The sequence below is a fragment of the Bactrocera oleae genome, chromosome 3 (genome assembly GCF_042242935.1).
Source record: "Bactrocera oleae isolate idBacOlea1 chromosome 3, idBacOlea1, whole genome shotgun sequence".
NCBI lineage: Eukaryota > Metazoa > Arthropoda > Insecta > Diptera > Tephritidae > Bactrocera > Bactrocera oleae.
The window spans coordinates 10,981,001-11,008,439 of NC_091537.1; the positions used below are offsets into that span (position 1 = coordinate 10,981,001).

The 27,439-nt window shown below is 33.0% G+C and overlaps 2 protein-coding genes across 3 annotated transcripts; both read left to right on the plus strand.

Annotated features, from left to right (window-relative positions):
• Positions 1–15,755: 15,755 nt before the first annotated feature.
• LOC106624269 (phospholipase A1) lies at positions 15,756–19,177 on the plus strand. The gene is made up of 3 exons (XM_014243966.3): positions 15,756–16,372; positions 17,698–18,109; positions 18,204–19,177. The coding sequence occupies exons 1-3, from the start codon at positions 16,291–16,293 to the stop codon at positions 18,937–18,939; spliced, it is 1,230 nt and encodes a 409-aa protein (XP_014099441.3). The 5' UTR covers positions 15,756–16,290; the 3' UTR covers positions 18,940–19,177.
• Positions 19,178–23,244: 4,067 nt separating this feature from the next.
• Positions 23,245–27,439, plus strand: LOC106626405 (Golgi-associated plant pathogenesis-related protein 1). 2 transcript variants are annotated; one of them, XM_036370334.2, is made up of 4 exons: positions 23,245–23,429; positions 26,538–26,748; positions 26,953–27,185; positions 27,247–27,439. In XM_036370334.2, the coding sequence occupies exons 2-4, from the start codon at positions 26,626–26,628 to the stop codon at positions 27,335–27,337; spliced, it is 447 nt and encodes a 148-aa protein (XP_036226227.2). In that variant the 5' UTR covers positions 23,245–23,429; positions 26,538–26,625; the 3' UTR covers positions 27,338–27,439. The 2 variants fall into 2 exon arrangements, with proteins under 2 accessions (XP_036226227.2, XP_069963558.1); XM_070107457.1 differs by having other exon boundaries at positions 26,617–26,748.

A 27,439-nucleotide genomic window follows, 5' to 3' on the forward strand; every position in this document is an offset into this window, starting at 1 on the left:
AAGAAGTTAAAAATTTATGAAAATTTAAACCGATTTGCCGCGTCTCCCCTTAAAGCTATATTGCTGGCGATAAATAAGAACAAATTTTTAAAATGCAGTGAGTAAGTGGAGCGCAACTTGATTTGAAAGGGGCCAACGCCGAGGGTGAACGATTACCTCATAACCTAGAAAGAAATGAAAGGAATAACGAACGAAAAGGAGAGCAATAAAAATAAATCCGATTTAAATGCACAGCGCGAGCAAAAGTCAGGCGTTCGCATTGCCACCGCGCGTACACACAAGCATACGTCGCTGGAGCGGGATCCCTCGCTCGCCGGCGCGCGCACATTATCCGCACCTTTTGCAATGGCAAAGAAAACAATGCCAACAATTAATGCTGCAGCAAACGGTAAACTGGAGAACAAAAGCGCGCAAATTATAATAACAACAACAAACAACAGCAAAAGCAGTGCAAAAATGTGAAGACAACAACAATGACCTCGGCAACAATAGCAAAAACAACAACAATAGTAGCAACAACAAACACTAGGAATGAAGGCAGTGAAACTAGCGCCTGCAACAACAAAATGTGTAAACGTGCAACATAACGGAATTGAAGGCAAGGGGGGTGTTGGACGTGCGCTCGCCTTCATGGCGATGATGAGCCGTGCAATGTTAATAATAATTACGCCAGCGTTGACTTTTCAGCATTATTATCTTAGTCGCGTTGCCATTGGTGCCGTTAACAAATAAGCCTGCGTATGTATGTTTGTATGTGTGGCAACAATGATAACTACCACTTGAAACAATTATGTATAAGCGAAATTTTTGAATTCTCCAACGCGATTGTCGACGTAAACGGCATTAACTGCCGGGTGAAGCAGGGAGGTAGGGAGGGTGGGGCTGTGAAGTGCGTTTGCAGACAAGAAGTGCGCCGTTAGCATTGATTGCAACAACAGTAAACAATTGCATGGAGGAAGAAAAGGAGTGCAGACAGATAGACAGACAGAAGAGTGAGAGCACCTATGGTGCAACACAAAAAGGAGCAACAAAAAATGAGTTGCTGCATCAGTTGCAAGAACAAAAATGCGCAAAAATTTTACTAAGAACTGCAGCAATTTCAATTTCGCGGAGCGTGAGCAAATTACGAACAACAACTGCGACAATTGCAGGCGCAGTTGCAACACTGAAGAGTTGTTATTGTGTTTGTGCAATTGCTGTTAGCGAATTTACAGTTCTACATATTGCTGTGGCAGACAAAAACAACAACAACAACGAGAAAAAAACTGGCTTTCAACCACTTTTTCGTTTAATTATTTTCGCCGACATTATTATTGTTGTTGTAGTTGGTTCTAATGTGAAAAGTATGCGGCATGCTATAATTTGTGGCATGCAGCCATAGAAAGCGAAAAGAAACCTCATTAAAATTTGTGTCAAAATCGTTGCCACAAAAAAAATTGCTGATGCGATCAAAGAGACAAAGTGGAAATTTGGTGACGCGTGCGTTGCAAACAAACACGCACATACACATACCTATAAACATAAATATAAGCTTTTTTAAAGCTGTTAAGGTTTGTAGGGCAGTGTTGTGCCTTTGGTAGATTTAATCTGCACTTCGTTTATGCGCAGAGAAGTGGTTATTGCCGGCGTAATTTAAGCGAAGCGCTATTTTATCTATAGTATCCTCTAGGAAATTTAACACATTCTTGTTTAACTACCATATAAAAATATAATTGGAATAAAATAATGCGTTAAATTTTATAATTCAAGATAAATGTTTATGCAATCGATTTTACTGTGCGCAAAATGAACGTAAAGAGTTATGTGACGCTAGTTACCAACTAGTTACTTTGTAATTTGCTTCCTCAATTTTATTTTAAATTCGAAAAATATTTTCTACAAACTAGTTACCAACTAGTTACTTTGTAGTTTATTTCATGGTAGCGTTCCTAAAATTAATTTATATTTTAAGTATTAAAATAAAACTCGGAAAAATATTTTCTACAAACTGGCATACGACTAGTTACGTTGTAACTGATTTTTGAGTAGTCTGCCAAATTCATTTTAAAGTAGTCTTCCCAAAATTTATTTGGATTTTAGATTTCAAAATATGAAATAAAAAATATATATAAATTGTACTTCCAAAAATATATTCTACAAACTGGTCTACGACTAGTTTTTTTGTACCTTATTTCGTGGTAGTTTTCTTAAAATTTATTTCAATTAAAACCCCCAAGAAATATTTTTTTACAAACTGGTTTGCAACTAGTTACGCTGTAATATACTACGGATTAGTCTTCCTAAAACTTATTTGGATTTTAGATTTCAAAATATGAAATAAAAAAATATATATAAATTGTACTTCTAAAAATATTTTCTAACAACTGTTTAGCAACTAGTTACTTTGCACCTTATTTCGAGCTAGTTTTCTTAAAATTTATTTTAATTTTATATTTCCATTAAAAACTTTTAAAATATTTTCTTACAAACTGGTTTGCAACTAGTTACGTTTTAATTGTTTCGGAGAAGGCTTCCTATAATTTTGTGCATTTTAGACTTTAAAATATGAAATAAAAAAAATATATATTATATCAACTGTACTGTATACTTCGAAAAATATTTTATAACAACCGGCTTGCAACTGGTTACCTTGTGTTTAAATTCGGAGTAGTTTTCCTAAAATTTATTTTGATTTTATATTTCAATTTAAAACTCCATACATATTTTTTTACCAACTGGTTTGCAACTAGACACATTGTAATTTATTTCGGAGTACATACGATTTTTTTTAACATAAGAATCGCTGTTATAAAAGAAAAAGCTGACAAATCAACGTTTTTCGTTAGTTTATGTCAAAACTAGAATACAAAATTTGTTATCCAACTTTCTCTCGTATGCATGTTTTCAGCATTTTAGCTTAAAAGTCCTACAGGGTCATTTAATTTGCACCTGCCGACAAACAACGTTGGCAGATTTAAAATGTAATCATGGAAAATGATGAACTTTGCAAAAAAAAGAAAAAATATATATATGTATATATATAATACTACAATTGCATCCGACGCAAAGAAAGCAAATGTACAACAATATAAGCTGCGGAATGGCAGCGACGGCAGAGATTGTAATACCGATGCGTATGAGAAATTTAAATTTAATTCAAGGTCCTTTGCCATTAAAGCGGCCAAAGAAAGCCTAGCACATACACATACATATGTTAAGCATGTGCTGCCACATGCGCCCAACTACATTTGTTCGCAGGCACAAACACACCGCCACACACGTATAAGAGTGCAGTTTATATTACAATTGTTCTCGGTTTAGCATTTTCTTTTTGCTTTCCGTTGATCGGTGAGGGTGTGAGTGTTTGTTTGAGTGTATAGGTGTGCGTTTACGCTGCTTATGGGCAAGTTGGGCTTCGGCTTTTGTAGGCCGACTCGCTTTGCTGCGTTCCTTTGAAATTTAATTACAAACGTTGCCTTTTCCAACATTCATGCGGTATTCATATCGCCTACATCGATATAAGCATTCGCAAGCATGTGCCAGTGTGAGTGTGCCTGTGTGTATTAAGTGAAATACTGTAAAAGTGCAATGGCAGAAATAATACAATACATACACATGAGCGCATATCCAATGTGAAATGCTTTCGTTTAACTGAAAATTTAGCGCTTTTCATATGCGCGCTTATACAATTGAGGCTTAAATACATATGTACATATATACATTTATTTAGAGTGTGCACTTGAAGGTAAGCAAATGCATTCCAAAGTTCAAAATTGTGCTGCGGCATAAAAAAGTTGCACATTCCTACGCAATTTATGCTTTTGTTGTCTTTTGCTGAAGAAACATGCCACATTGGTATGACGATTTTAGCGACTCAGTTTTTTAAATGAGGAACATCTTTTTTCGAATATTTCATGCTTCTAATTAATATTTAAGAAGACTGCAATATTGACTTAAGCAGTAACTTCCTTGATTTTCCTTCTGTTCTTTTGTTTTATAAGCTCGTCTTAAATAATGAAAATGTTTTCCACACTTATTTGAACCAAAGCAGCAGCAGTCAACATCGTATATTTATACTCTGGACAGGGTATATTAAGTTTGCCACGATGTTTTTAACTGTAACAACCAGAAAGAAAAGTCAGAGACTCTATAAAATATATATCTAAATTATCAGTGTGACGAGCTGAGGCGAGTTAGCCACATTCGTCTGTCCGTATATACAGAAACTAGCCCCTTAGTCTTTGAGATATCGATCTGAAATTTTACACACGTTCTTTCCTCCACAAGATGATACTTATTTTTCACCGCCGATATCAAGTCAATATAGCCTATAGCTGTCATATAAAGTGTTTGTATGGAAGGAATACTTTTTCATTTGACGAGATTTCTTAATGAAGAGATATTTGAAAGAAATTTGGCATGTTTGTCTAAGGCAGTAATCTAATCTCCAAAGAAATTGTTCAGATCGGACAACTATACTTGTAGTATACAGCTGCATACAAACTGAACGATCGAAATCGAGTTCTTGTAAATAATCTTTTTCTTATGAAGGTTATTATGGCTTCGATGCAACCGAGGTTAATATTTTTTCTTGTTTTTATAAGCTGTCGATACTGTGTTTAAAAACTTTAAGTTGAAGCATTAATCTGCTTGCTTGCAGGAAGCGAATTGGCTTATCATTATAGATATCCGGTTGTGGATCATATTTGGGCAATTAAAGGCAAGTATTTTATAATGACGAAGAACTCCCGAAGTTGGTTCTTACCGATAAGGCTCTTCGAACCGACATTAAACAGCTTAAGTGATTCGAGATCGAAAAACCTTGCAAGTTCCAGTGAGAATAAAGTCGCAGTGAGCGGAGCTTCGACTTGTTTCAAATTCCGTAAAATTTGTCTGTGGCCAGACACTTATTTAGTCGTATTTGATCGATAACTATTAATAATATTAGCAGAAATTTCTTAGTTTATCTTGAGTGCACGATCAGTGATTACATATTCACTCCACTCCATGAAGGAGTCTTTGTTCCGGAGCATTAGACTTACATCTACTTTAATGACAGCCACAGTGAATAGACCATTTCTGAACACTCAACGCTATTAGTGTCATTCCTCCTCATACATAGTTTTAATCAGAATGCTCCGAGTATCCTTTTTACAGTTGAATAAACTTTTACTCTTGAATAAGTTTTTAAGAAGCAAAACGACAAAAACAAAAACTTCCTAAGACACCAAAAATGTTATTCCAACTGTTCAACATGACCACTTTCCAGCTGCTGTAATCGTTTGGCAGGGAGTCTAGCGTTACACCTGACCACTACCGTAAAAAAGGGGTTAAAACTGAAACAAAAATATACTAGCAGGTTGTTATGTAACGTTGTAAAGCAGTTAAACAATACTCGCTACGAAGGAGAGCGTTGGATCTTCCAACTGCTCCTGCACTTAAGGCAAAAACCACCCAGCAGTGGCTTAAAAGTAATATTGCTGGTTAATATTGCATAACTACAGATGTTTGGCTGTCTGGAAGTCCAGTTTTCAATCCATTAGACTACAGTTTGGGGTCGAAGTTAGAGAACATGGCCTGTCGACTACCCAAAAACAAATTTGAAAAATCTCAAATCAAGTTTTTGTTCGAGCAGCGTTGTCAATGGCAGTAGAAACTGTGCGTGCTATTATTGATTATTGACCGTATTTTTTAAGGGCTAGTGTGTAAGCAAGAGGTAAGCATTTCAAATAGAATTTGTAGATCCTCATTTAATACATCAATACATTATTAAATTAAGGTAACTTTATTAAAAAAAATTTAACTTTTGTAACGGCCTAAAATTGTAACAGAACATATGGCAGCATTAAGCGCATAGATATGTATATTACCGATTTCTAAAATCTAGAAGTGAGTTTTATTTGCTGCCTAAAAATATAAATTATACATAATAATTATTTAAGATTTATACTTTTTTTTGCTCAAAAGTAATGATTACTGCTGAGTTAGTATGGAATTACTCAAACTGAATCATTAGCGGTGAAAAAAATCACAAAATCCGAAATTTTATTTACGATCCGCCATTTAATTCATGACGTTATCCTTTTTTTGTGTATCAGAGTGTAACTGTATTTTGTGTAAGTACCTGATTTTTTCGTTTAAAATCGCAACAGTAATCATTATATACAGTACCTGCTAAATATGTTAACTGAGGGCATTTAGACAACCTTCAATTTCAATCAATCATAATTCAAAGCTATCGAGATGAAAATGCATTTCGTAAAAATTAATTTTCGCCGAAGGAAACTTAAGAATTGCTCTATACTGCGTTTTTTCGATCACAAAGTAATTATTAATAATTTCAATTACCGATTATATTCGGCAGTAACTCTGTAATGTATCGTCATACGCTTATTTGTTTTATTTTCGTATTTTCGTAGTAGCAACATATTTCAAAACAAGCAAAAAGTGTTTTGTTTACTTTAAATCCAATTGAATATTTATTTAAATATAATTAAATAAAAGAGACAAACAGCTAGTAATTAATAAATTAGTTTTGGTGCACAAAATTGCGTTCCAATTAATTTTTGCTAATTTTTAAAAGCAGCTAAGCTGAATACTAAACACAAACGTGTTTAATTTGAATGCTTTTAATGCCGAAACAAGTTTTTCCTTCCGACACAGCGACAGATAAGCGCCTAGTTGCGTCCCCAAAGGACGATACACGCATGCGCATGTGCGTCTGTATATGCAGGTGTGTTAGTGTGTTAGGTGTTTATGCGAGTGGGTTTTATATGGCGCACGCAATTGTATTGTACACATGTAATTGCTAAACTGACAAGATAACAACAAAAATGAGTTTGTAATTACAGCAAATACCAACATAATTACAACACATGTAACAACAGTAAAAAACAGACAAACACGTTAGATAAGTTTATGTGTGTGGGTGTCGATGGCAATTGAATATGCGACACGTGTGCTTGGTAATATTATATGTAGATATAAGTTAACATTAAAGCAACAACATTAAATGGTGTATATTATTTTAGAACTGATTATAATCAGGCAAGTTATTAGGTTGAGCAGTAGAAGCATATAAACAGTAAGAACTGCTAGATTCAGTCGAAACCAAAAAATAATATTTAGTTTTCTCGACTTATTCTCTTAGTCTCTGTGAAGTGTTAAATTTCTATAAATAAATGTTACAATTTTTTATGAGGCATATACAATATTTAAAAAAAATACCGTTATATAATAATATTTATGCTCTAAGCCATTCTTTGTTTACGTTGGAAATACGAAATGTTTTCAGCTGCTCTCAAAATTGTAAAGGGTAAAAAAGGATTATTTTCTGCAATCAATGTGGGTTTTCTAGCTAGTTCTAGAGTTACAGCCGTTACGTGCTAAGCAGAGAACTTCGATGAATGCATAAAATATAATATATTTGATTAAGAGAGATTAAAAACTATAAAAACTATAAGCAAAGAAATTCGATTAATGCTTAATACTTCTTGCCGTAGGATTCCATAACTCGACCCTCTTCACATCCGAATCAATGAGAGATTTTAAAAATAATGTATATAGTCTACCCTTACCTCACATCATCGATGACCTTAAATTGTTTACTTAAACAACTAATGATATAGAATACGTATACAAAATATGCATAACCTCACTTTCAGGTATTAGTTAAATAAAGAAATGATCCAACTGTTGCTATGAAGGTTTGGTTGACTATTTAAAAATATCAGAAATCCAAAAAAAAAAAATATTATAATTATTGTTATTATAAATGGATAAAAATTATGATCTAAGATCAAGTCAAAATTTTGATTTTTGACAAAATCACGGCTTTCAAAACAAGTAGTTTTTTGTAAAAAAAATGTACACTTCAGAGTGGTTTAAAAAGTAAATTTTATTGTAAAAAATATTAATAGGAGGACACTACTTGACAAATATGTATACCTGAGGAGTTTGTGTAAAAGTTTCAACCGATCTGTGCAGTCGTTTCGGTGAAATTTTGCTTACCGACTCTGAAAATAGTGTTTCAAGAAAAACAAAAAAGTCTTGGGAAGCAAAAAATTTTAACAAATACGATCATATCACCGAAACAATTTGGCGGATCAGCTTACAATTTTCGGAGAATGCTCCTATTCTCAGACATATGTACACTCGATATACAGCGTGTACCAATAAGAATAGCGTGATTTTGACAGCTCGTGGCGTTCATTTTTTCGGATTTGTGTCAAATTTTGTCAGTGTGTTCAGTATGGTGTGCCATTTCCTCAAGTCACGTTACACTTTGATACAACGTTTAGAAAGTGTCCAAGATTATTACGTAAATTCATATTCTCCGAAAATTCACAAATCCACGTTCATCGAAAAATCATCTTCTCAGATGACGCCCATTTCTGGCTTAATGGCTTTGTCAACAAATAAAATTGTCACTATTGGGGTGAGTCAAATCATTGTGTGGTTCAGAAAACGTAAATGCATCATCAATACGTGACTGTTTGGTGTGGATTGTGGTATGGCGGCATCATCGGGCCTTATTTCTTTCGAAATGAGGCAAGAAATGCTGTTACCATCAATAGCGAGCATATTAGTATGATTTTGACTGATTTTTTCTCAGACTTTGATGAAATCGACGCGGACGATCTCGATTTCCAACAAGACGGTACGCCACCTCATATTTCATTATACATTGCAGGCAAAGTTTGGCGACTCAATAATTTCTAGAAAAGGCTCAGTCAAATGTGAATATAATCGCTCATCCCATCACGAATTCTGTGACTAGATCCACGGCTATGTCTTGCTTGTTATTACTATCTGCCTGAATGCTACCCACACTTAATATGCTTCGTTATTAATCGAGTCGGATATTGAGAAATTAGTTTCGAATAAATATTAATTTTAAATATCTGATGCCGATCTTTATTACAGCAGCCCAATTGTTTAGGAGTACTCGACTAGTTCAAGACTACTATATTAAAATATATTATAGTATAGTATAGAATAGGGAACAATCGCTATAATATAATGCTAAATATTGTATCATTGGTTTACAAAAACAAACATACACACATACATATGTGTATGTAGCAGTAATATGTTTCATCTAATTGTTACCAGGTATATACGAGTAAGTACATGTATGTGCATGCGTCTGTCATAGAAAAGCAAACAATTAGGCGTATTGCTGCAAATTCAATCAGCTTAATTTCAAATTTAATTATTTCGACAGCATTACATTTAATTACAATAATAATATAAATGGCTTGGTGACTAATAATAGCATACAAATATTATATACCTATGTAAATGTGTCTCTGTATGAAACCACATTTGGGTAATTATTTGCATATGTGTTTGCCGGTGTGTGTGTGTCCACGAAAATGTTGCACTTCAACTGCGCGCAACAAATCAATGTCAATTAGCCAGATTTGTAATGAGTTAATTAAGTCGCGCCTTTTCGCATTTCGTGCATGGCCTGTAAATGGGCAACTCGGGCTAATGCAATGTAATGCAATTATTGGTAACATTTTATTACCGTTAATGATATGCGAATTCGCATGGGATAAGGGTAAATAGTTTTTCCATAATAAAGCAGTGAGTGAGTACCACAACAGAGTAGATATAGTGAGAGAGTACATGAGAGTTTAGCGCGATAGAGAGCGTTAGTTGGAGAGAAAAAACTCTTGCACTGCACTTTTTTATGCCAGCTGTCCCTATAAGCTCCTAATATGAGTAGCATACTTTTTTAGATGAGCGTCTGTCGAAATTTTCGTAGAGTACTCCCGTGTGAGAGATATCATGCTTGAATAAATACAATCAAATCAATTCTGATGCCAAAAACAAACTTCGACAGATCTCTTAAACCCGCAAATATCGTTGAAGCAACTTGCCCGAATTGTAAATATTGTGACAAGCGATTTAAATTTTAAGCAAAATTGTTATCCTGGATCAACGGTGTCAATCCGAAGTTCAATGTGAAAACTGCAATAATTAGACAGATCCACAACTTGTTGAGAGTTAAAATAGCTTTGCTTTTGAGATTCACCACATCACAGCGCTCACTTAGCTCACTCATTTAATTACAAATACTATTTCTTAAACATTAGAAAAATGTCCCACATGGTAACGTTAAATTCTTCAGCATATTTTTTATTTTTTTTTTGAATCTCCATCAACTTATGACTTATTATTAAGAGCGGTTACTTTAAAGTCTATAAAGAGTCGGTTTGAGTTTCAAATGATTTTTGCCATTTGTTAAGTTTTTGTCCAGGTATGGTCTGATATAACACGCTCTCGCATTAACATCATTCGAAATATGTTAAATTGATCTCACTATCAGTATTGGTTAAAATTTGTTTGCCTCCGACTTCACAAAACTTGTCTTACTTCTCAAAATAAAGCACATAATTTTTCTATAATCCACTCCTTCTACAAGTATGTTTCATAAAAAATACATCGACAAAATATTTCTTCCGTCAATATCACTTGCAAAGAAACATTGGCTGTATGAGTTTATTATAAATCACCGGCTCCCTTGATTTCATAATTCATATCACTGTATACTCATATGTAATAAATTCAAATACGAGTGCGTGTGCCAGTTTCTTACAAGCGTGCCACTGATCGGTCACTTACCCTTAATTAGCGTATAAGTGTATATATTTTGATATCGTGTGGAATTGGTTTTATATATTTTTTTCAATTTCTTTTTAATTTGTATCATGTATTCTTATTTTTCTTATTGCAACGCATATCAATTTCATTTCGTTTACACCGATTCAAATATATTCCAGTTTAAGGAAAAAGATACCGATTCTGTTATATCTCCCTTACACTGCAAGGGCTGCAAGCTAAATAAGTAAATAAAGAACAAATACCAAACAAATCTTCATAATAAATTACAACAACAAATCTTTTCATAAAATAACTCTGGGCCAGAAGGCTTTCGCAACTCTATAAGTGCTCACCAACGCTTGCTGAGCTCGCGCGCAGTTCATAGTTCCAGCGCCCGAGTGCACGCAGGCAGGGGAACCTCTGCTCGTTCTCGTCCTGTCGGAATAAGGATATGAGTGCCATTTTTCGAAATTACTAGACCGATCGGCTAGAAATTTTTTACGACATTCTTTGACATATGTGTTGAGTAATGATCGAAGGAACACAATTTTTTTATAATAATTTCGATATATATATATAGATATAGGTGAAGTATATACTTTTTCACAAAAAACGACCTTTTTTTTAAGCCGCCATTTTATTAAAAACTAAAATTTTGACTAGGCCTTCGATCGTTATCTGTATTCATCGGGTTTCGGATTTAAAGTAACTTTAAGTAAAAAAAATCATACTTACCCTAAACATCTTTTTTCGGAGATCCTACTTAAGATCGACAACGTGATCAAGAGAATTCAAAATTTTTCAAAATGAATCAGAATTAATTACAATATATTTATGTATTTTTAAACCCTGAACAGAGTATCTTAAGTTTACCACGATGTTTCCAAAAGGAAACGCCGGAGACCTTATAAAGTATATTATATTATATATATAAATGATCAGCGTAACAAGCTTAGTCAATTTAGCCATGTCGAACGATCGGTATCAAGTGCTTGTATGAAAAACTCTTTTATTTGACAAGGTATTGTCACGAAATTTGACATAAACTATTACCGCTACAATCTCCAAAAATATAATATTAAGCTGCCATATTAACTATCGATAATGATCAAAATCAAGATAAATATATTTGTATACCCTTTTACGCCACTAAAAAACACCTGTGGAGGATATTATATTTTCAGTTTGTGTCCTTGTGTCAAATTTACTGACATTGACACTATTTTGATCCAATTATACTTTGACTATATCTAGTAAAATTATGAATGGCAAAAAGCTAGCACACTAAAATATGTTAAAGGTTTTGAACAATAAGGTAAAAGAGCAAATATATTTCACTATATTTTTATTAAATGCCAATTTTTATTATTTGACTTCAATTGTCATCGTGGCATAATGAGTGAAGTTTGCATAAATTCATATTACTTCAGTAAAATATGGAGCAGAGCAGTGTGGTTAGTGATATGATGAACAACGCTTTATGTAGACCTCTATGACATGTATTAGATATTTATCTGTAAATCTTATAGAATTACCACAGTTTAAAGGCAGTAAGTTCATCTGAAAGCTCTAAAAGAAATTTCAAATTAGTGCAAGAACCGTTTTCGAACTTTGAACTTATGAAACGGTTATGGATATATGTGTTAGTACAGCCACAGGAGTGTTTCAACTGTTCAATTGTGATTTTCGAGATTTTCTTCACTGGGATCAACTCCGTAACTTAACTTATCTATAGGTATATTTTTTAATGATTTGAAGTTATGAAACACAAATATTTCTAATACTTCTTTCTTATTCTCCGTTTTTATATGAAATTTCTGTCATCTCGTAATAAAAATTATAAGTCTTTACCAATACTTTCCATTATACATTGTTGTTTATAATGACATAATACATATGAATTGCTGTTCAGTGATCTAATTTCTCTGTAAATTCACAATAACAATTATTTTTCTGAAATCATAGCAGTTAACAGTAAAGCGACGTATTAGTAAAAAATACACGTAAGCTGTAAGCGTGTCATTACACGCCAACTGGAACCCCTGGAGAGCAATAAAAACTGATATTAAATGCAGCTGCAACTTGGGTATTGCTAATTGAAGCGTTTTAATTGGAATCTATACGCGATTATGCCAACATATTTATGGAGAAAACCTAACAAAAAACTCAACTTCTACGTCATTTTCAATTACTCACTACTCAGTCGCGCGCTAACTACATTTCCTGAAAGAATGAAATGAATGAATCTACTGAATTCGATAGTGACAGACCCGTTTGGCAGGAAACTGCCAAGTGTAAGTGCCGAAAAAGCACAAGCTTGAATGGCAAAAAAAAAAAAAGTACAAATAAAACTAAAATTAAATAAAAATCGCAATGTCGATGATATTAAGGAAAGAATGTAATTCCCGTATTCGTGCAAAATAAAAGGCGATTTAAGTTTGGTTTTCGCATTCATGCCGAAATTGCAGATAAATATGCGCGTTAGCAGCCAAAGCGACGCCACAGCTATTCGCAAATTTTGATTCGTATGCAAGCGAGTTGATATACTCATATATGGTATATATGTATATGGATATATATATATATACGTTACATATGTACATACATACATATATGTGTGTGAGAATAAGAGTATGCGGTTGTGATTTCGAGGCTTTAGTGCACTTTTATGCATAGCTCCACAAATATATGTATACATATATACATACATATATGTTTGTGTTTGTGTTTGCAGTTATATTTTTATCACTTAATATGCAAGCAAATGTGTGTGGATGAAAGCGTGTAATTTTTTGTACAAATTTATTTTTTGTTTTCCTTTTGTGAATAGTTTTTCCCGCCGCTTCAGTTGCCTTTCAGAGAGCACAGAAAAAATAATAATAAAAAAAAAAACTAAAACAAGGAATGAATGGCACGCGCGGGAATCCCATGAATGCACCAACTCGGGTTCTGACACATTCACTCATTCATTTCGATTTGCTGCTGTTGTCCAACTGAGTGCTTAATTCTACTTTTTTTACGCATATAAATAAAACAAAGCGAGCTTTGCAGTTTGAGATGTAGATATCTATGTACCCACATATATATGTATATGTTTGGTAAAAAAATCAATTAAAAAATTGCCATGAAACTGGTTGCTCCAAAAACATATTAAAACAAAAATAAAAGTTGTATAGAAACAGTAATGCATTTAATTTGCGGAAGTCTAGAAAAACTTTATCAGATAGAAATTGACGTAGACTGGCTCAATTTAAGCGCATAAAACAAGTTCCTGAATTATGTTGTATTAAATATATTATTATGGTATATAACTATGTATAGCACTTATTACATAGACTTAACTGTTTTTAAGTAGTATATGCATACATAAAATATTTTTGCCACATCTTACATTTATTACATGAATTTGGGTTTTTAAAACATGTGGCAACACTTTTAAAAAAAATATTTTTAACTATAAAGCTTATCTAGCTTAATACGGTTTTTTTAAGTTTAACTAATTTTTAGAATTGAATTGATAAATTAAAAAAAATATGGCAACCCTGCAACATATTTTGAATTGCAAGCCTTTTTAAACACGTTTAGATTTATATCGAAATTCTAAATTTTTTTTGAATTTTTTTAATAAAAAATTGTTTTGAAATTCTAATCATAAATATTTTTTAATAGTCAATTTTAGGTATATGGTAACCCTGTTAAAATATTTTCAGTTATAAGCTTTTTTAAACTTTGTTAGTTTTATATTGAAATTCTAACATGTTTTTTAAATTTTTTTTAATAAAAAATGTAAGCATATGGCAACGCTTCTACATAAATATTTTTAAATAAAAGCCTTCTTTGACTGATTTAGCTTAATGTACAATGCACACTATAATATTCCACGTAATTTATCAACTTATTTGAGTATCAAATTTATATCATACTGCAACTCTTTGCAAAAAATTTAAACTACGAACATTCCTAATCCTCCACATTAAGGTTATGCTGGTTTAGACTAGAACACTCCACCAGGATTATTCTATATACAACAATATATGGCAGCTAGCTATAGTATTTCAGATTTCTATCTCAAAAACTGAGGGACTAGTCCTCATATATACTGACGGATGGACAGACAGACGGACACTTCTAAATCGCCTCAGCTCGTCACGCTGATCATTTATTATAGCGTGTCTGACGTTTTATTTTGAGTGTTACGAATAACGTGGCTAACTTAATACGAGTATACCCTGTTTCGGGTATAAATACAAGTTGTTGTACCATATTGATTGCAGCGTCATCTATGGAGACTAAAGGTGAGACGAATATACGAATGAAGGGCAGAGGTCCATTAATTCGGTTCTTCTTTATATAATATATTTTTTTCTTTCTGATGTTAGGGATATGTTACACTACCCTATCTCTCTCCGTAATATACCGTTATAAAGAACCGTTAGGTGAAAAAAATTATATATTCTGCCAAACATGAAAGTAAACAAATCGTAAATCATTTTTTAATATATTAGAAATATTTAGAATATATATAGAAAGAAATATAACCATTAACCATAAGTTCAGACCAATTGGTCCACAAAGCCAACAAAAAAAAATTAAGTGCCTATCAGTTTCACAGCAATCGCTTAAACCGTGTTGACATGCGAAAGCCACAAGCATTACGCTTGCATAACTTATGTAATCACACTTGTGTATGGGCTCGCGTGCCTATACACACACACACTCACATTCATACATATGTATGAGCGTTTGCATTTTCACAGTAAACACCAATGACAGTGGAATTCCCTACTAATTGAAAAGCATTAATCTGTACTCCACGCCGATCGACTTAGTGCTGCATTGTCCATAGTTGGCAACGCGCGACCCGCAACCCGCCACCCGCGATCCGCAGGACGTAGCACGCGATTATACCCGGACGATTTTAAACTTTTGCAATTGGCGAGCGCGAACAAATCGCAGTTACAACACAACAAAAACAAAAAATACACAATACAATAAAATAAAGAACATGCGCCACACTAACACACATGCACTTATCAAACGCACACACACATATATATATTCCACTGACATGCTATAAAGCGCTCGTCCTCTATTCGCACGCACCGAACGGCAGGTTGTATAAAAGTGCCGCGCCCAATGATGCCGGCCAACAGAGTTCAATAGCAGCTGCTGCTGTGATCAACCAGCAACCGGGCAGAACAAACGCTAAGAGCGCGATATCGGCGGGCACAAAGCCGTGCAGAATAAATATTGTTGTTGGTTATTGGCGCTTTGCCGCTTGAAAATTATATCCACGTTATTGTTGTTATTGTTATTGTTTTGATTGCGATTGTGATTGTTTTTGCAGCGTTTTACGATTGAATTGCACGCGCAAATAAGTTACATAAACACACGCGCACACACAAAAACACACGCGCACACACAAAAACACAGCGCGTTTGTTGCACTATTGTAGCTGTTGAATAAAGTAAAATAAATTAAAATCGAAAAAAATTAAATAAAATTAATACTTGGCATTTGCATTGATACGGTCTCTCGAAGCGCACTAATTTGCCGTAATTTAAACATAACATTAAATTAACGGTGAACCAGCAGCTGGCGGAACTGTTGCGCTATCCAGTTATTGTTTGCGAAGCGGGGAGTTCGGAGCATCGAATAAGATTTTTTACATTAAAATTTAGCACACTTCTTTGTGCGAAAATGACTGCTAGTCACAAAACTTCGAAGTTGTTTTTGTTGCTGTTGACTTTGCTAGCGTTTGCTAGCAGTACTCGTAAGTGCGGTAAGTGAATGACTTCATTAAGACGAATTGCTGCTTCAAGGTCAATTTTAATTGAAAAAAAGCATTAATTTTATGGAAATTGTAGTAACATAAATTCAGTTATATAATATAAACTGCTATGGTTTAAAAAACTGAATTTTTTCAAATAATTTCTTCAACTTGAAAATTAAAATTAATAAAAAATCCGAAATTACAATGAAGATTTCGATAAATAAAATGAAATGCAAAAATATTGCAACACAAATTTTCAAATTAAGGTTTTTTTTATTAAAACCAAAAATTCGAAATTAATAAGGAAAATTTAAAATACGAAATTAAAGTTTCAAACTAAAATTCGAAATTAAAAATGAAATGCAAAACTATAAAAACACGAATTTTCAAATCAAGCATTTTAAATGAAAGCCAAAAGTTCGAAATTAGAAAGGAGAATGTAAAATTCGCAATTCCTAGAACTACGAACCGTTCAAATGATTTATTTATACCATTTTCTCTATATTCCTATTTAATATTTTATGATAATGTCATGATTTTAATTAAATTTGTGTATAGAATAATATTATAGATTATTTTGTTCTTACGCTTCTAATTTTCAGAGAGAGGGAGACCTATTTGAAATAGGTGTATGGTAAACCTTCGCAGTAGTAGTGTTAAAGTTTGAACTTACAAAAATTAAAATTCCATTTTTCAAAAGTGAAAATAAGAGAGAAAAATTGAATTCAAAACCTAAAAACTGTTAATTAAAATTCGGATTTTATGGTCATAATTTAAAATTTGTAAATTTAGTAGAAGACGAAAGTTCGATATCAAATCATAACTTTAAACACATCAGAAAGTATCCCATCACATCACAATAAATCTCTTTAAATTATAATTGTACATTACTTTTTTTCTGGTTATTTAATATCACATGATATCATTTCATCAAATGATATCAGATCATATCATACTGCATATCCTATCAAACATATGGTTTTCTTTTTTAATATTTTCAAAACTTTTGTTAAAGGACGTCATGTGATATTGGGTCACGTCATATACCATATCACATAACTCATACGCTAAATTTTCAAAGATAATTGCCTTACACATCACATCACAAATCAAAACTAAATACGTCTTATTATGTTAATAATATGACACTTTATAGATTTTTAAAATTTTTTAATAATTTTATTAGCACATCACATCTCAGTACACGATGTTTTCACCCTTTTATTTCAAAATTTCACAAGGCTTATATATGTTTTTTGTAAATATAATGGATATAAATTTCCCTACAACTTAACTATATACTATAAATAACTATAACACTTGATACTCCACAGCATTCGCGGCGATTCTAGCGCCCATGCGCGAAGTGAAAGTCGTGGACGATATCGCATCCAATGTGCTTACCAATCTCGAAGTGGAGGCCTACAATGAGCGACGACATCATCGTAATATGGATAAAAACTTTAATATGGATAAAGAATTGGAGGATGAAAGTGAAGACGACGAGTTCTGTGTGTGGCACAAATGTGATAATGACTTGCGCGAGCCACGCGGCTTCAAGAAATACTTTGATTTGTCATTTTTGAAGAAATTTATGAGTCATTTGAATCCCTTTGGCATGTCGCAGATGAATATGAATTTCTACCTCTTCAAACAGGACTTCCCTGAATGTGGGCGTGAACTGAGTGTCAGCGATAAGCGCGAAGAAATATTGCGAGCTGGCTTTAATCCCAGGCAACCAACGCGGTTAGTATACTGACAAAAATTGAAAACAAGCAATTAAAAGAAGGTGCGCCCTATCAACTAATAAATAACCGGTTTTTACTTTTATCCTCAACAGCATCATCATACACGGCTGGATGAGTCAGTCGCGTGGCTCCTTTAATCGCGACGTCAAGAATGCCTACCTCAAGCGCGGCGATTACAATGTGATTATCGTTGATTGGAGCGCCAGCGCCACGAATGTCAATTACTTCGCGGTCGTCAAGATGATTGAGGGCTTTGGCGCACAAGTCGCACGTTTCACGCAGCACTTGCAGCGTACCGTTAAAGCAGATTACGATGATATGTACCTCATCGGTCACTCGTTGGGCGCACAAATTGCCGGCGCTGCTGGCAAACTTATACAACCCGCGCGCTACAACACCATCTTTGCCTTGGATCCTGCGGGTCCTAAGTTCCGTCATCGTAGCGCTGAGTTTCGTATCGATCCCACGGATGCCAAATATGTCGAGTCGATACAGACAAGCGGCAATTTGGGTTTCCTCGAACCAACCGGTAATGCTACGTTCTACCCGAATTATGGTTTTTACCAAAGTCGCTGCTATTATGTGGGTTGCTCACACATACGCGCCTACAAAATGTTTGCTGAGTCTATCACAACCGATGTGGGTTTCTGGGGCACGCGTTGTGAACGTCGTGAGCCGGAATGGCAGTGTAATGAAGAGGTGTCACCTGCGGATCTCTATCGAATGGGCGGTGAGCCCGCACAGCTGAAAAATGGCATTTTCTATGTGAAGACGGGAACGGGTGCCCCGTTTGCGTTGGGTCGCAGCTGGCAGAATGAAGAGGCGTAAGACGGGACGTATGGGTGGGATTGAGAGTAAGGACTTTTTCGCGTTAATAATGTGAATGAAACGAGATCTTACGAAATGTGATACTTGTTCCAAAGCTTGCCACTTGAAATTAGTCAGAATAACAAAGAAAGAATTCTTTCCATGAAAACATAAAATTCCGTCATATACAAGTATAAAACTTTTTATATATATTACATATTTTTACATAATATAATTTTATTTAAATATTTTTTAAGCGAATATGATTTAAATATTTTATTTTTAATCTAATTATGATTAAATAATTTTAATTTGGAATAAAATTTTAAACGTACCAAATGTGTTTATTGTTTTTTCGACGTTCAGACCTTTGAAAAAAATTTTGTTTTTAGACAATAGATACTATATAGCGTGGCCAGATTTTTACAGAAAAGCATAAGTGAATTGAAGTAGGCGGCAGTTCTCTTAAAAGTAGTTAGAAAGGGTTGCCACCTATATACAATTTTTAAACAGCTGCTACATAAAAAGTGCGTAAGAAATGAAAAAAATTAATTTATTCGAACTTTATTTTTCCATCTCTTCAAAAATATTACCGGCATATCGTTCTCAAACTTGTTTAAATTAATGCCAATATTTAACTTCTTTTATAACATTTATTAATATTTTTTTTACATAAATGGCATCTCTTTCCAAAAATATTTTTAGCTTTCAAGCCGCTTTAGTTTCGTTTCTTTAAATAAGATCTATGGTAACTAGGCTATATAAGATTAATTGAGTTAAATATTCGGTAACAGGTGGCAACCCTTTCCTAAAATAATCTTCAACCCCAAGCTCTCATTCTTTAGTTTTCTGAGTTTTTTCGATTTTCAGACCTTTACTTAATCTTTTAATAACAGGTGGCAACCTTCTCGATTATTACATTGCGTTATTCAGAAAGCAAAAAAAAATGTAATAACTTTTTTAAAAATTTTCAATAAAATTTTTATAAAAAATTTGATTGTCAAAAATTGCCACTCTGTTAAATATTGTATATTAAGCGAAAGAGTAATAGAATTTTATACAAAATTCTAGCAAACTTAAGAGATATCGCAATAGTTTACTTTTATGATCAAAGTTAGCTTTCTCATACTTGAAATTTCATTTTTGTAAATCCGTTAACGGGTATTTGTTAATAAAATTATGTTCGCTTTGTGTTTCACTTCGTTTGTGCAGTTAAATACACGATCGCTGCTCAGCTGTGAAATCACTTCTTATTGGTTAATGGTTATGACCAATCACATTGAACGTTTAAGCCTAAAAGTAGGCTAACAAAAAAGTAGCGATTTTTAAATGCAGGGTGTAAAAAAAAATAGTTTTGTTATATATTTAGAGCTTGTTTATATAATAAAATACCTGTATTTATATTTTTCATCAGGTTTTACTCATAAATCTTTATTTTTCTTTATGGACATGTGCCTGCATACCTATATACAATAAATTTTACATTATACGGCTCGCTCCATTCATAAACACTAACATTCTCACACATGCATAGGCATATTAAGCTTCTGTTAAGTGTTTATGCAAAATAATATTAACTGAGAATTAACAACGGATTAAGTAAAGCTCCGCAAAACGGAAAATTCAGAAACACACACTTTAAGGCTTAGCACCATTGAGGGATTAAAAATACAAGCAAACGTTTACATATTTATGTTTGTATGTATTCAAAGGCATATACTCGTACATGAACAGTTATTTAATTTTAGCTAGAGACTACAGCAACATTCAATATTTTCCAAATACTGATAATAAGTATATACAAAGGTATATATATGGTTGGAAGTTTTTTCAGAGATATTCACAAATATATTGACACAGTATTATGGAAGTGTAAAAACTAAAATAAATGATGAATACGAGTATATGCAGCTATTCAAAATTTAAATGCAAAGGTTCTTTTAGTTTCCCCAGGGATATTGCAGGCTTTGAGAATACTTAAAAAAATCGCATAATCCAATTCTCTAATAGTTAGACATACATTTCGCCATAGACTCGAACTTCCATATTTATATACAAAAAATAAATTTAGGCAATATTCAGCAAAGGCGAGGGGCTTGAAGCACATAGCCTCAAAAGACAGGGATCTTCAGCAAGTATTAAACGAAATTAGGTAGATCTGAACACTATGTTCAAAAGATTCAAGAGTAAATATTTCAAATACTCTACCTAGGTTTCCTTTTATATTTCGGGATTTGGCAACCCTCGTGTTGCAACCTGGCAACTAAAAACTTTATTCTAAAGTTTGACATTTTTGCTATACTTAGAACGTTTTGACATACAAGCGCTCTTTGTGTTTTTTACAGTAACTTAAAATATTCTTCTCGGCCAAAAAACTAATTATGTAAGTAGCGAAGATTTGCGCGCGATTATTTTTTACAACTCTCGAAGAGAAATAAGTCGGCAACAGTGCAGCGATTAAATTAATTAAATTTTAACGATGAAGCTAAGTCAAGTACTAGTGTTTATCGATTATATGGTGAATGCAATAGGAGTCGTAGATCAACCCAACACGAATTTCGTGAAAGTCGTGCAAAATCAGTTGTTATTCCGGAAACTATTGTTGCTGTGCGTAAACTTATATTGACGGATCGTCATGCGACCTATCGCGAGATTAAGACAACTATAGTCATAAGTGGGACCAGCGTATTTTCAACATTGCATGAACATTTCACTGTAACATAAATTTGTTCACGTTAGATATCACACAATTTGACAGTCGCTCAAAAAAGGCTCGTGCCGCATTTCGAAACACGACATCGTGACAGGTGACGAATCGTGGGTTTACGCGTATGAGCCCGAAAGTAAACAGCAGTCGAATGTATGGGTGTTTTCAGACGATATTTTCTCATATTTTAAAATTCCCTTCCTATAGTTCTAGAATAAATGTTATACCAGTCGAACTAGCCCAGAGAAAATAGTGTGAATAGAGTCTCCATATGTCATCGAAAAGGCAGATATTATACTGACTGAAGCGTTGATGCATTTAACTTTATTTTTAAACTATAGAACTATACAATCTAGCGAACTATTGGATAAGTATTGAAAGAATGAAGAAGAATGTAAAAGATAAAATCGAAAAAGTAAAGAGTTTTTGAAAGATTTTGACCTGTGAAATATAATATATGGTTTAATTATATATTAAACAGAGTATAGGGTATGCTTGCACCTGTAGGTTATACAAAGCTTTGAGAAGCTTATGAGCTAAAACGATTTGAGCGATTATCACCTAAAATATCGATAATATATTAATTAGATATAAACACTTAAAATATTTGGGAAAGTCTCTAGAAATAAATATGTTTTTTTCCCAAAATTTCACAAATTTTTTAAAATGACATCGTTTATAAGAAAACAAGAAAAACATTAACTTCGGCTGCATCGAAGCTATAATACACTTCACAAATACAAAAGATTTCTTACAAGAACTTGCTATAGTAACTCGATCTATGCTATAGTAATCCGATCTGAATAATTTCTGCAGAGATTACATCATTGCTTTAGGCAATAAACTAAACCAAATTTCTTAAAAATATCTCGTCAACCGACCAATAAGCAGTTTCTTGAGGAGAAATTTCAAATCGATATCACAGAAACTGATATGGGGACAGACGGACAGACGAACAGACGATCAAACTGACAGACAGACAGACATGGCTAAATCGAATCAGCTCGTCATGCTAAGCAATTATATGTATATTTTGTCGACGCTCCGACTTTTGGGTATAACAAACATCGTGGCAAACTATATAATATTCAGGGTATATAATATTTAAATTCCCGATACGCAAAATACGTTTAATAATTTTTAAACACTCTATAAACTAATTTTCTAACAATTTTTTCTTCAATTCGCGCCTCTTTTGATTTGACACGGTTGACTCGACCGCAAGAAATACTGACATTCGTGCCTGAATGCGTGCGGTATTTTACTATTTTACTTGTGATTTGTGTATCGGCATGAAATTTTTTCTTATTTTCCGCTTAACTGACTCAGCGTCAGTGGGAATTCGTCATAACTTGCCGCGCCTAAGCAATTAAATTTCAGCCGCGGCCTTTCGATAATATGAAAATACATTGAACTAACTGCGATTACATACAAAAGTGTAGTATTTACTTATACTGATTTAAATTTCCACATGTTATATCTTCTTATCAGTGTCTCGCTTTTAAACTGCGGCAGCATTCTTCGGTGGGTGTGTCGAAACAAAATGGCAAAAGTGCAGAGGTAAGAACAATAATAATATTAATATGTGTATGCTTCATCGCTCCAGTTCATAATAGCTGTTGTTTGCGAATAGTTTACGCGCTTTGCACGAAAATCAAGTCTTCGAAATTATTAATTGAGTGAATGGCGAATAATAACTGAGTTTGACTTTGACGCGACGCGACGGACAGCGAAAGAAATTCTGCGCGCTTAATTAAGTGTTTGGTCGAATCGGGTCAAGGGTTAATTATTTTACAACATAAAAGTAATTTCAAACACGTATTCACATATGTACTGGCATAATGCATAGAATTTTATAAAAAAAAAATATGTGTGCGATAGAGTATTTTCCACTACTTGAAGTTGAATAATAAAAAGGATTTATGTGAATAAGGAATGTAATTTTGAATGTATTTAGTATTTTTATTCAAAACAATAGTCAATTTACATTAAGGTGTACCTGTTGTAAGGCGGTAAAAATATTAATCATACCATATGCTGGAAGCTACAAAAGCGGAAGTTGCTTGGAAGAAGACAAGCAATTGACGCTTACGCAGATTTGTAATGAGTACAAGATGCTTTCTAGAAACTTGGCATGCAATTACTAGAGTTATTTTCTGTCTACACAAAGTACTAATGATAATAAGTGCAAATGACCTGCAGAACCTCTCAGCCATATAACCTTACCTAATCGCATGCAACGAGCCAGCTTAAAGGGGCGTGCTGGCGTCCGATAAATCCGTATTCAGTAGAGGTTCTTATGTTTCTGTTCATAGAGTTTCTCTACTTACTTTCAGTAACCGGATTTCATGCGTTATTCATTCTGAATGGGGACACTTAATTATATCATTTCAAACTTAACTCCTCTAAAGTTATATTTACAAGGGAATCGGCCCTAAAGCGATGTCGCTTTGAAATATTACAATATTAAAGAAGTAGAAATCTTTACCGGTTATGAAACTGTTGGAACCCAAATTTAAAACAACGTTCTTTTGATTTAAGGGCGTGCAGTTTCCATTCAGTACACTGTCTTAGAGGCATCCGAAAGTCGCAAGGTCTGACCCTTCAAGCCTTTATTTAACTAAGACGCATTTTATCTCAACTATTTTGAACAGTACAATAGTAAATTTGATAAAAATATCATTTATATTTGTTTGACGATTATAGCGTTGCTTTAGAAAATTTACGCCAAATTTCGTGAAGATATCTTTTCAAATAAAAAAGTTTTCTATACAAGGACTTGATTTTGATCGCTCAATTTATATAGCAGCTATACCCTATAGTGGTTCGGTACCGGCAGTTACGACAAATTAACAGCTTCTTGAAGAGAAGAAGAAGGGTACAAAAGTTCAGATCGATATCTCAAAATCTGAGAGACTAATTCACGTATATATAAAGGGAAAGGCGGGCAGCCACACGGAGACGGCTTAATTGACTCAACTCGTCACACTAATCAATTATTTATATATTTTATAGGGTCTCCACGTTTCCTTTTGTGTTAAAAACTTCGTGGTAAACCTAATATTATACACTTCTATGATATTTTGTCTAACTATAGAGCATTCGTAGCATATATGATTTCCTTTGAATATATTCTGAAAGAAGAAAAAAAACACACCTACAAAAAGTTGTCTTTGAATAAAAGCGAGTACAATTTTATTTCAAATATTGTGTTTGGTTGGATGTAAACACATATATCATAGATATAATATCATTGTGTCAAATCTAATTGTAATATAGTAAAGTAAATATTTAAATAGTTAATCAAACTTAATTCGTTATCGCGTGATTCATATCAAAATATATTATGAAATAGATTTTTTAGGTTATTCACCTGATTTATAACCTCGCTTTCGCTTTTGCTGAATGAAAATAATGATCCGTCATTTATTGTATATACAAATGTAAATATATAAACAACAATAATTAAAAGCTCATATTATATTTGTGTAAATAAACAAACAATATAAACACGTAGCACGTAGTAAAAGTTGTGATTAATTTAGTAAATACTCTTTAAGTTCGTTATCTACATTAATGTCCCATTATATTTGCAAGCAAAATAATGAAGATATACAATAATATGTATCCTAAAGGCCTTAATATTTTTTATTTCTATTTTAAATATACAAAAATTGTATTTTTTCGGTAAATAAAAATTTTTAGTTTTAATAGTTAAATAGTTAATCTTATTAATTGAGTCAATTATCATCCTAATTGCTTCGACTAATTGAGTTTTGTGAAAATTATATATATTTGGTTTTTTGTTTAAGTTTTATTTTTTAATTTTCAAAAGTAATTTATTTTATTAATTGAGTCAATTAACATCCTAACTGCTCGGCTAATTGTGTTAATTGAACATTGTAAATATTCGGTTTTTTTTATTTTAATTTAATTTTTTAAAACAATTAATATTATTATTGCTTGATTGACTTTCAGTTGTTTCGACTAATTGATACGTGTGAAAATTATATGCATGTATATATTTGGTTCTTTTATTTTAATTTATTTTTTGTTTTTAAAATAATTATTTTATTAAGTAATTAAATTAACAGCTTAATTGTTTCCGCTTATTGATTTGTGTGAACAAATTGAAAATGAAATTTTTATATATTTAGTTCTGTTATTTAATTTTTTTTTAAATTAATTAATTTCACTTATTGAGTCAATATACATTTCGATTGCTTCGGTAATTGAGTTGTGAAAACATTTAATTTTTTAAAAGTAATTATTTTTATTAATTGAGTCAATTAATTTCTTAATTGCTTCGACTAATTGACCTGAGTTAGCAATCCCCTCCAAATTTTTAAATTTAAAGCCAATCATTATATTAGTCGCAACTACTTAACTGTAGTTTTTTGCCTTCAGTGAGCCACGTTCATAACCGTAACCGAGTAGGCTACGCTACTTTTCAATAAAATATGAAAATTAAGCGCCCTAATTAAAATAAGTTCGAAATAACTTCAAAGTATTGGATTTAAGCACTTTTTTCCAAAAAACAAGTGTTATACCGTAGCTTCGTGATATCGAATTATCAGTTACATACACATAATCTCCACTTTTTCGTATTACTCACCCTCCAAAATATTTTAATAAAATTGTATAAATCATAATTATCAAAGACCTATCGACTGGCCGGCAGTAAGAAAAGCTAGTCACATTGTTTACACTTTATCATCGTGATATCAATTTCCTAGTTACATACACATAATCTCCACTTTTTTAAATTACTCACTCTCCAAAATATTTTAATAAAATAGTATAAATCATAATTATCAAAGACCTACCGACGGGCCGGCGGTAAAAAAGCATGCCACATTGCTTACACGACATTTTTATCTTAGACTATTTTTATCGTAACTTTTTTATCTAGCCTATGTAAGTGTTAGCAGTGCTTCGCTGATTATAAAAATAGAAAAATATAAACAATTTGGAATCATTACATTTGTCAGCTTTGAACAATGAACTTTAACGAATTCGAGAGAGATTGTCTTCAGGCGCACAACCAATTTCGGGCCCAGCATTGCAGTCCACCATTATCACTAGATCGAGGACTTTGCAATTATGCCAAGGAATGGGCGGAGGTAAGTAGTATCTGAATTATGTTAAAAAGTGTAAGGTGTTTTAATTTTATGACATATGACATATTTCCTTGAGGGATAGCTGTCAAATCAGCTGTCAAAACTAAATTCATATACAATTTTGAAAAGAGTTACGGTTATTTGAAACAAAAGTTCTTTACCGTTGAAAAAAATGTCCAATTTCATTGTTCTACACTTTCCTCTTAGACCTTGGCACGCCGCAATATTTTTCAACATCGTACAAATAACCGTTATGGCGAAAATCTGTACATGTCAGTGGGTCGTCCAAATTTATGCGGTCGTGATGCGGTGAACAGTTGGTATGCTGAGGTACGTGAATATAAATTTCAATCAGGTGGTGCTTTCAGCCTAAACACAGGACATTTTACACAAGTTGTGTGGAAGGGGAGCAAATGTCTGGGCGTGGCAATGGCGAGCAGGTAAGAACGGTAGTTCTTTTACAAATAAACACCCAATAATTATTTTCAATTGTTTTAATAGCGGTAATCGTATTTATGTCGTCGCCAACTATGATCCACCAGGGAATTATAATGGCGAATATTCGAATAATGTTTTGCCGGCGATAAGGTGAAATTTTTTAGTGTCTTCGAAATGTTGAATATTTTTTTAAATATTTTAAACTTTTTTGTATATTATATGTAAATTATTTATGATAAACCTTCTGAAAATTAAA

Excerpts from the sequence above, each read along its gene's own strand:
- LOC106624269 (XM_014243966.3), top strand. The coding sequence starts at position 16,291 with ATGACTGCTAGTCACAAAACTTCGAAGTTGTTTTTGTTGCTGTTGACT. Across the intron at positions 16,373-17,697 it reads TAGCAGTACTCGTAAGTGCG|CATTCGCGGCGATTCTAGCG; the intron begins GTAAGTGAATGA and ends GATACTCCACAG. Across the intron at positions 18,110-18,203 it reads AATCCCAGGCAACCAACGCG|CATCATCATACACGGCTGGA; the intron begins GTTAGTATACTG and ends TATCCTCAACAG.
- LOC106626405 (XM_036370334.2), top strand. The coding sequence starts at position 26,626 with ATGAACTTTAACGAATTCGAGAGAGATTGTCTTCAGGCGCACAACCAA. Across the intron at positions 26,749-26,952 it reads ATGCCAAGGAATGGGCGGAG|ACCTTGGCACGCCGCAATAT; the intron begins GTAAGTAGTATC and ends CTTTCCTCTTAG. Across the intron at positions 27,186-27,246 it reads GGCGTGGCAATGGCGAGCAG|CGGTAATCGTATTTATGTCG; the intron begins GTAAGAACGGTA and ends TTGTTTTAATAG.